The sequence below is a fragment of the Gopherus evgoodei genome, chromosome 7 (genome assembly GCF_007399415.2).
Source record: "Gopherus evgoodei ecotype Sinaloan lineage chromosome 7, rGopEvg1_v1.p, whole genome shotgun sequence".
NCBI lineage: Eukaryota > Metazoa > Chordata > Testudines > Testudinidae > Gopherus > Gopherus evgoodei.
The window spans coordinates 515,230-525,196 of record NC_044328.1 but is presented as its reverse complement, the minus strand read 5'-3'; the positions used below and the strand labels follow the sequence as shown (position 1 = coordinate 525,196).

The 9,967-nt window shown below is 53.1% G+C and overlaps 2 protein-coding genes across 2 annotated transcripts; both read right to left on the bottom strand.

Moving 5' to 3' along the window:
• Positions 1–711: 711 nt before the first annotated feature.
• Positions 712–7,130, bottom strand: LOC115655063 (V-type proton ATPase subunit e 2). The gene is made up of 4 exons (XM_030570132.1): positions 6,977–7,130; positions 6,844–6,891; positions 2,150–2,301; positions 712–1,755 (listed from the first exon to the last, which is right to left on the bottom strand). Exons 1-3 carry the CDS (start codon positions 7,078–7,080, stop codon positions 2,208–2,210), a joined length of 246 nt encoding a protein of 81 aa, XP_030425992.1. The 5' UTR covers positions 7,081–7,130; the 3' UTR covers positions 712–1,755; positions 2,150–2,207.
• A 90-nt stretch (positions 7,131–7,220) lies between these two features.
• Positions 7,221–8,507, bottom strand: LOC115654480 (skin secretory protein xP2-like). Its single transcript, XM_030568814.1, has one exon. The coding sequence runs from the start codon at positions 8,505–8,507 to the stop codon at positions 7,221–7,223; it is 1,287 nt and encodes a 428-aa protein (XP_030424674.1).
• Between the last annotated feature and the right edge of the window lie 1,460 nt (positions 8,508–9,967).

The following is a 9,967-nucleotide window of genomic DNA, read 5'->3' as shown; positions in this document are numbered from 1 at the left end:
GCTTGCTCTTTATAAACATATCAGAGGGATTAATATTAGGGAAGGAGAGGAATTATTTAAGCTTAGTACCAATGTAGACACAAGAACAAATGGGTACAAACTGGACACTAGTAAGTTTAGACTTGAAATTAGATGAAGATTTCTAACCATTAGAGGAGTGAAGTTCTGGAACAGCCTTCCAAGGGGAGTAGTGGGGAGCAAAAGACATATCTGGCTTTAAGACGAAGCTTGATAAGTTTATGGAAGGGATGGTATGATGAGATAGCTTAATTTTGGCAACTGATCTTTGATTATCAGCAGGTAAGTATGCCCAGTGGTCTGTGATGGGATGTTGGATGGGATGGGATCTGAGTTACTGCAGAGAATTCTTTCCTGAGTGCTGGCTGGTGCATCTTGCCCACATGCTCAGGGTTTAGCTGATCACCATATTTGGGGTCAGGAAGGAATTTTCCTCCGGGGCAGATTGGCAGAGGCCCTGGAGGTTTTTCGCCTTCCTCTGCAGCATGGGGCATGGGTCACTTGCTGGTGGATTCTCTGCAGCTTGAGGTCTTCAAACCACAATTTGAAGACTTCAGTAACTCAGGCATAGGTTAGGGGTTTGTTATAGAAGTGGATGGGTAGGGTTCTGTGGTCTGCTTTGTGCAGGAGGTCAGACTAGATGATCATATTGGTCCCTTCTGACCCTAAAGTCTATGAGTCTAGAGCTGTTGCTGCCAGAGTCACTAGAAAAACATTTATTTTCACAACACAAATTGAAACACCAAACAAGACAAATAAATACACTGTGGTTAACCAATAAATATAGGGAAGGGGAGGGGAGGCCAGGACCTTGCCCAGATTGTCAGCACCTGCCCCACAACCAGAACACACAAGAGGGGTAGGAGTGGGAACTCTGAGCAGAGAAGATCCTGGTGTCTGTGGCACCAGCTCCAGGACTAGGATCTCTAGGAGTCTTGGGGGAGTGAAAGAGGAGTCCTCTCCCTCTAAACTGACACAGGAGAGTCCCACCCTGACCTACCCACTCACCATGACTTCTAGCAGAGCACTCCCTTCCCCACATCAGCATCCTATTCCTCAGGACACACCCTCCCAGAAATAGTAAGCAATGGCCACCAATCAGAACCTAGCTTGAAAGCAGGCATGCTGCTCCAGGGGCCCAGATATCACCCTGAGGGGGCTCAGTATCTAGAGGAGACCTCGGGTTCTGGTTCTCACATGCACAGGCCCAGAGGATAGGGGCTACCAGGGCCAGAAGAGGCCTAAGATTCTACAGCTGGTTTGATTTGGGGGCAGGACTGCATGCAACAGGAATCATGAGGTTAAACTCAGGTCTCCACTCCCGGCTTTAAAGACTAAACAGAGGCAGCTGGTGCTGCTCCCATCCTTGATGAGCTGCATGTCAGGGGTCCTTGTATCGATCCTTTAAGCAAAGGAGTAGGGGTTGTCTTCAGCACCAACCAATTCCTAGGGAACCACAGAGCTCAACCAGCCACTTCAGAACATCTCCATTGCTAAGGAGGTGGGGACTTCCCTCTACAGCACCTGGGGAACCCCTACTCCTCAGGGCCCATCTTGGGGTAGGGGTCATGCCTCAGATAGGGCTGCACAGGTGGCCCTTTGCTTTCTGGTTCCTCGATGCAGTGGCTCAGGTGTGCTGCTGCAGCTGGTCTGACCTGGGGTCCAACTCTGGCAGGGTCTGGTAGGACAGCACTGGAGGGTGCAGAGGATGGGGCAACATCTGGATTTCAGAAGGAGCTGAGAGAGAGCAACAGGGAGATGTTTAGTGCCAAACTCTTTCCTGTGCAGGGGACCCAAAGAACCACCCCAGGGAGAGGAGGACCCACTTACAGGGGAGAAAAGCACTCTCCTGGCTGAACCCAGGGATCCTCTGTTTGGCTCCAGAACAGAGCACTAACAGGCAGCAGCAAACCACCTTCCCAAGGAGCCACCGACAGAAACCAAACCCAACCAGAAACTGCCCAGGCAGCTGCAGAGTAAAGCACCCTGGCTTGCACGTGTTCATTTCTGTAAAGTAACTCTTGCCCCCACCCCAAACCAAGCCAGGGTAGCAGGTCAAGGGACGGCCCTATACCACAAACCCCCAACTCCCCAAGCCCAGGTAGTGTGTCCCACAGGAGGCTCCATTCACCATGATATATGGGTGCTGATCTCATCTCCTTCCTGGTAGCTTCTGGGCTGGCAACAGGTCACTCCCACAGGAAGCGCACATACCAGATGGTCTCATTCTTCAGCTGGGGCCCAAACAGTGGGTTTGCCTGAGCCAAGATGGCTATGAGCCAGCTGCAAAGAACAGACAGGGAGTGACTCTTCCTCCGCGGAGACCAGCAGGAGCTGCCAGGCACTACGCAACACCCCAAAGGGAGGCTAGTAAGAGGGCATGTGTGGTTCAACTTCAAGGTGGCAAAGAGCGAAGAAATGTGCTAGGCATCTGGGTAAGAAGCAAGAGGAACTGGAAATTACAGGCTTGTACACTATGGGCACTAGGGCAGCCTAGCTACAGTGTGGTAACACCATAGTGGAGATACTTCCCACAGCAACAAGGGGTTTTCCTCATCACTGTAGGAACTCCACCTCCCCAGGAAGTAGTAGCTAGGCTGCCAGAAGCATTCTGCCAGCAACCCAGCCATGTCTACTCTGGGGGTTAGGTAGCATAGTTATGGTACTCAAGTGTGAATTTTTCACACCCCTGAGCAACACAGCTACACCAATCTAAATTTTAAGTGTAGACCAGGCCTTGCTACAGCTGGTATTACTGAGACCCTGTGGGTCAATTCACATGACTGGAATGTTAAAGTCACTGGTTACAACCTCTTATAAAGGATGGAGTGACTAAAAGAGGGGTGTGGGAGAAATGACACTCTAACTTAAAGACACTGTTATTGATAACTCAGAATCACTATGATTCTATGGATCCATGTGCTAACTTACAAAGCCCAGGATGGTGTACTGGTGGGTCTGTTACAGAACATTGAATCAAACCAGAGAACAGGTTAAGTTACTCCTTAGGCACATGTGTGTAAGGTGTGTGTGTGTGTGTGTGTGGGGAAAACTGTTTTTGTAAGGGGACTGCTATGTGGGCGATCTGGCTCCATGAGCCCTCCAGCATAAGAAAAACCTAGTTTCTAAAACTTACTGTTTTCTAACACAAAGATGTATTGCTTCCAACATGAGGTAACTACTTTGAACCTCATTAGGATGGATAAAGATTGATTAATATTTGGACTGGAAGTTGGTGGTTGCCTAGGGGACAAGGGATCATGATTTGATTACATTCAGTATAGACAGAGGACAGTCCCAACTGGTAATTTTTAATCTCTGTCTAATTTCCCAAACCTGAAGAAAATTATGAGTGAAGTTGATTGGGAGGAAAATTTTAGACAGAAAAATGTGAATAAAAATTAGGAGTTTCTTATGAAGAGCTTCTTAGATGGCCCAAAACCCCACATTCCATAATCAATGAAGTGGGCAACTTTGGCTAAAAGCATATTCTAGTTCAGTGGGAAAGCAAAGACAAGATATTAGAAATTTATATAAACACACTAGGAGACAGGAGGAAATACAGCAATTGATATAAATTAGTTATGAAGTGTAAAAATGTATAAGGGAAGTTGAAGACTGCAAGAAAAAGTCCATGGCTGGCACGAAGAAGGTACATTAGCAATAAAAGAAATCGTAACAATGGTCCAGGCCCATTACTCAATGAGATAGTAAAAGAGGCAGAAGTGTTCAATCAATATTTCTGTTTTCTCTGCCCCACTGACGTTCATTTTAGTAAGTTTTGCAATATCAGAGAAATTCCAGAAGAGCGCTATTGTGCCAAAAGGGCAAGTGGGATTATCTAGTAATTACAGGCTGGTTATCTTGACATCAGTCACAGGCAAGCTAATGGAAATGCTGATACCACCTCAAATCAATTAAAGAATTAAAGGATGGGAATATATATAATTAATGCCAGTCAATATGGTTCTATGGAAAACAGGTCTTGTCAAACAAACTCAACTTCATTCTTTGATGAGATTACAAGTTTGATGGATAAAGGTAACCATGTAGTTGTAATATACTTAGATGTCTGTAAGGTGTTTGATTTAGTACCACATGACATTCTGATTAAAAAATTAGTACTGTACAGTATCTGTAGAGTACACATTAAATGGATTAAAAACTGACTGACAATTCTGAACAGGCAGTTGTCAATGGTGAATCATCATCAAATGGAGGTGTTCCTAGCAGAGTTCTGAGGATCCAGTTCTAGGCCAGACACCATTCAATGTTTTTATCAACAGCATGCAAGTAAATATAAAAGCACTGCTGATAAATCTGCAGAAGACATTAAGATTGGCAGAATGGTAAATAATGATAAGGAGAGGACAGTCACCTAGAGCGATCCGGATCACTTGATAAACTGGGCCCAAACAACTTGTATGTTAATGCAGCCAAATGCAAGGTCACACCTCTAGGTAAAAGGTATGCAGGCCATCATGTAGAATAAATATAAAACCAGAGAATTAAAGTGAGCTTAAGTTTGGTTAAAGAAATGTGTTGTAAGAAAGGTCCTAACTAGCAGGTAAAAGAACCCAAGCGTTATAGGGGCAGAAGAAGTAGGGAGGACGTCTGGTTTAAAGAATAACTGATGTGATAAGGGCATGTTTCTAAAAAGAAGCCTCTGGTGATAGGGGTGACAACAGATGATTTTAAATAAGACAAACAACCTGTCTTAAAATGAGCCAACATGGCCCTTCCCAACCCATACCAGTGTTATCTTAAAAGTAAAGACTATGAGAACCCAGGTTCAATGGATAAACTGTTACTTATTTAGAGTGTGCATACTTGTCTAGCCAAGCAAAGGGATCTTCAGTGGCATGATGCAGTTCTTCTAGGCCATTGCTGAACCTAGTCAGCAGGCATTCATCGACTGTCTTCATCATCTGTGTTGCATCGCAGCTGCACAAAGGGCTGTCACAAAGGCCCAGCGATACTGGTTGGCTGCACAGAGACCTTGCCCATTCCGGAACCTGTTCACTAGGGACCATTGGCGACAGGGCAGTTCAAACGCAGTCAGGCAAATTGTGGGATTGCCAACGACGGACTGGTTGGGTATTATAACAGATATCCATTCCTCTTGCCAGAGTGTTCCCACCCTAACATCCTGGCATGGCGGATGAGACCATAATGGGCGATGTGACTGCAAACATGCAGCTGGTGGTTTAAAAAAGTCATTGTGCAGTAGCAGGCTTGAGTTGGCATGTACTTTCTCTAGTAACTTGCCAGTGGCAACCTCTCGTCTGATATGAGGAAGAGCAATATTGCTCAGAACTGGAAGCCATGGGAGTAGAGTCGGACGCAGGATGCTGGAGATGATATGCATGACAGCACGTAACTGCGTATCTGCCAGATTGGTGTGTGATGATCAACTCCAAACTGGTGCGTGGTACTCCGCTACCAAAAACGAGATGGCAAGAGCTGACATCCCCCAAGTTGGAGCTTGAGCACCCCATGACGAACCTGCCAGTTTGCTAAGAAGATTGTTGTGTGTCTTAACTTTAGCAGTTGTCTTCTTCAGGTGGGCCTGGTAACTCAGTGTGCGATCTAAGGTCCCATCTAGATAGAGCAGTTCTACTTCATTCAGATAAACATTCAGTTCTTGACTAAACTGTTGGGCAGCAAGGAGGGTGGAAAGGCCTTGGGGAGAAAGGTGGTTGCAAATGCTATCTGGATTAAGACTGGAAATAAGGGTAAATTGTCTCCAATTGGTATTCAGCTGAAGTCAGTGCTTGGCCATGACATCACTTGTTTGCCGAAGGGTATAAAAAGTGAATACTTAAAGGATTCATTGCTAATACCTGCCTGACCATGTTGGAGCCGAGCAGTATGGGTCCGAGCATCCTTGGGCTTATCGTGCTTGTAAGTATCTTATACGTGTTTTGTTACTGTCTCGACATAGCAAACTGCTTACTATTTAGGCATGTTTAGAGCAACTGTATAAATGCCATTCAGGCTTTGGATTTAATAAAGTAATTTATGGTGAAATAAGTATCGTGATACTGCCTGAGGTAAATAATAAATAATTCCAACACTGCCCTACAGAACGCAGGTCTGTATTCCAGAAAGCGGAGACTCCAATAAATTTAGGAGGTCACAATGGTCAAGCAACTCGATGTGAACTCCCCTGCCATACTGTGGCCAAAAGGGCTGAAGCATTCTGCAGATGTCAGAACTGGGGAGTAGGAGCACAGAGGTGAGATAGGCGTTGGCGAAGGCTAGCACTGGAATAGAGTCCAGTTCTAGTCTTCATACTGAAACCAGGATCTTGAGAAACTGCAGAGGGCACAAAAGCCTTTGAAGGGCAGATGCTGCTAGTACAACCTGTTTAGTTTATCAAACTAAGATGGAGAGGAGAGCTGATTACAGTGCAAAAGAACCTTCTTTAGCAAACGACACCCGGTACTAACAGGCTCATCTATTAGCGCAGAGAGACAGAGCAAGTCAGCGGCTGATCGCTGGGGCCCGGCACAGTCAGATTAGAAAGTTTAGGATTCAGATGAAGTTTTTAAGGGACAGGCTGAGCAGCCACTGGCCCCGCCTCCCGAGGGACGTGCCGGGTTCTCCATCTTCAGCCAAGGCTGAGGGCTCGAGACGGGGGGGCGTTTCTGTCACAGGGCTGGGCAGGCCCCTGGAGCCCGCGGCGGGGGGGGGGGACACCCCGAGCCAGGCGCGGGGCCGACGCACCCGGCAGCGCCGAGCGCGGGACTGGCACAACTCCCAGCTGGGCCCGCGCCCGCCCGCCCGCGCCCCCTCCGGCCCCGCCCGCCCGCACTCACTCACAAGAGGTAGCAGCACACGGCGCCCGTGACCAGCATGGTGATGGTGACCCTGCGGAGAGAGAGGCCGGTTAGCGGCGGGCGGGCGCGCGGGCGGGCGCGCGGAGTCTCGCGACGGCGGCGCCCCGGGCTCTTACCCGCGGTTGGGCCCCTTGGGCACGAACCAGGGCGCGGCGACGCCCACGAGGCCCCAGAAGGCGGAGAAGAGGATCAGCGGCAGCGCGAAGCTGTGCTCGGTCATGGCGGCGGGGCGAGCGAAGCGAGTCTCCTCCACCCACCAGCGCGGCCCCCGTAGCGAGCCGCGGCCCCGCCCCCTCGAGACCCATTGGCCCCCGCAGCCGCTCGCTCCCGCCTATTGGCGCAGTCGGAGACCAATCCGAGTTAGCCCGGGCGCCCCGCCCACGGCGGCTGCCTCCATTGGCCACTTGCCGGCCCGCGGACGGGGACGCGAGCGCGGGGCTGCGGTAGCCTGAGCCGGCCGCTAGGGGGAAACGGCGTGAGGGCCTGCGCGTCCGCCCTCCCCGGAGAGGCTCGCTGACAGCGCGTGCGCGGTGCCGGCTCTGGGGGACTCCCTGCTGCTCCCGCCGGGGGGCGGGGCTCGCTGACAGCGCGTGCGCGGTGCCGGCTCTGTGGGACTCCCTGCTGCTCCCGCCGGGGGGCGGGGCTCGCTGACAGCGCGTGCGCGGTGCCGGCTCTGGGGGACTCCCTGCTGCTCCCGCCGGGGGGCGGGGCTCGCTGACAGCGCGTGCGCGGTGCCGGCTCTGGGGGACTCCCTGCTGCTCCCGCCGGGGGGCGGGGCTCGCTGACAGCGCGTGCGCGGTGCCGGCTCTGGGGGACTCCCTGCTGCTCCCGCCGGGGGGCGGGGCTCGCTGACAGCGCGTGCGCAGTGCCGGCTGCGGTCCGGGGGCTCCCTGCTGCTCCCGCCGGGGGGCGGGGCTCGCTGACAGCGCGTGCGCGGTGCCGGCTCTGGGGGACTCCCTGCTGCTCCCGCCGGGGGGCGGGGCTCGCTGACAGCGCGTGCGCAGTGCCGGCTGCGGTCCGGGGGCTCCCTGCTGCTCCCGCCGGGGGGCGGGGCTCGCTGACAGCGCGTGCGCGGTGCCGGCTGCGGTCCGGGGGCTCCCTGCTGCTCCCGCCGGGGGGCGGGGCTCGCTGACAGCGCGTGCGCGGTGCCGGCTCTGGGGGACTCCCTGCTGCTCCCGCCGGGGGGCGGGGCTCGCTGACAGCGCGTGCGCAGTGCCGGCTCTGGGGGGCTCCCTGCTGCTCCCGCCGGGGGGCGGGGCTCGCTGACAGCGCGTGCGCAGTGCCGGCTGCGGTCCGGGGGCTCCCTGCTGCTCCCGCCGGGGGGCGGGGCTCGCTGACAGCGCGTGCGCGGTGCCGGCTCTGGGGGGCTCCCTGCTGCTCCCGCCGGGGGGCGGGGCTCGCTGACAGCGCGTGCGCAGTGCCGGCTCTGGGGGGCTCCCTGCTGCTCCCGCCGGGGGGCGGGGCTCGCTGACAGCGCGTGCGCAGTGCCGGCTGCGGTCGGGGGGCTCCCTGCTGCCCCCCCCCCCCCGCTGGGGCTGGGGCTCCGTAGCCCGGCTGAGCCCCGGCGGGAGCAGCAGCAGGTGCAGGTTGCACGGCAGTCGTGTCCCCGGGGAGCGCAGGGGCAGCGAGGCCGGCCGGCCGGCTCATGCCGAGCTGCAGCGCCCGAAGGGTCGTTTCCCCGCTGCTCAGAGCTGTCAGCCCGGGGATCAGGCTGGCTGCAGCCTCAGGCCGAGGCCACTGCGCTTACACTGGCTTCGCTGGGTCTGCCTGCAGCGCTAAGAGCTAGAGACTGAGGCTGGGCCGCACTACGAGTGTCTATGGAATCTAGCAGCGTTGAACCGCATTAATCCTTCACCGGCTACACAACAAAGCCCTTTTTATCGACAGAAAAGGCTCTTAATAGCGATATCTGTACTCCTCCCCGGTGAGGGGTGTAGCGCTCAAATCGGTATTGCGATTTCGGATTAGGGTTAGTGTGGTCAAAATTCGACGGTATTGGCCTCCGAGCGCTATCCCACAGGGCACCATTGTGACCGCTCTGGACAGCAATCTGAACTCAGATGCACTGGTCAGGTAGCCAGGAAAAGCCCCGCAAACTTTTGAATTTCATTTCCTGTTTGCCCCGCATGGAGCACCAATCCACACAGGCAACCATGCAGTCCCAGAATTGAAAAAGAGCTCCAGTATGGACCATCCGGGAGTTCCTGAAGCTGATCTCTGTATGGGGAGATGAATCTGTTCTATCAAAATGCCGTTCCAAAAGACGAAATGCCAAAGCATTTGAAAAAATCTCCAGGCTATGATAGACAGAGGCCACAGCAGGGACTCAACACAGTGCTGCATGACAAACGTAACGGGAAGCCAAAGAATCAAATGGACACTCATGGAGGGAGGGAGGAGGGACTGAGAATTCGAGCTATCCCGCAGTCTCCAAAAACCATTTCCATTCTTGGCTGAGCTCCCAATGCCTGAAGGGTCAAAAACATTGTCATGGGTGGTTCAGGGTATATGTCGTCAATCTCCCTCCCTCCCCCATGAAAGAAAAGGGGAAAAAATTGTTTCTCACTTTTTTTCAATGTCACCATATGTCTACTGGATGCTGCTGGTAGACTTGGTGCTGCAGCGCTGAACAGCGGCATCCGCTCCCCTTCCCTTCCTGATGGCAGATGGTGAAACAGGCTTGGTAGCCATCCTCATCTTTCCATGAGTGCTCCTGGCTGGCCTCAGTGAGGTCAGCCGGGGGTGCCTGGGCAAAAATGGGAATGACTCCTGGTCATTCCGTTCTTTAAGCTTTCTCTCCTGGAGATTTAGTCCTGCCTGGAATATCATAGCAGCTGGAGGCTGCCTCCCCCACCCCGTTTTATCTCAAGTCAGTGTTTCTTATTCATGCATTCTTTATTGCATCATCACACAAATGGGGGGATAACTGCCATGGTAGCCCAGGAGGGGTAGGGGAGGAGAGAAGCAACGGGTGGGGTTGTTGCAGGGGCACCCCTAGAATGGCATGCAGCTCATCATTTCTGCGGGATGTCTGGGGCTCTGACCCGGAGCAGCCTTTTGCCTCTCTGGTTCTTTAGTAGGCTTGCCCGATATTCTAGGCAGGACTG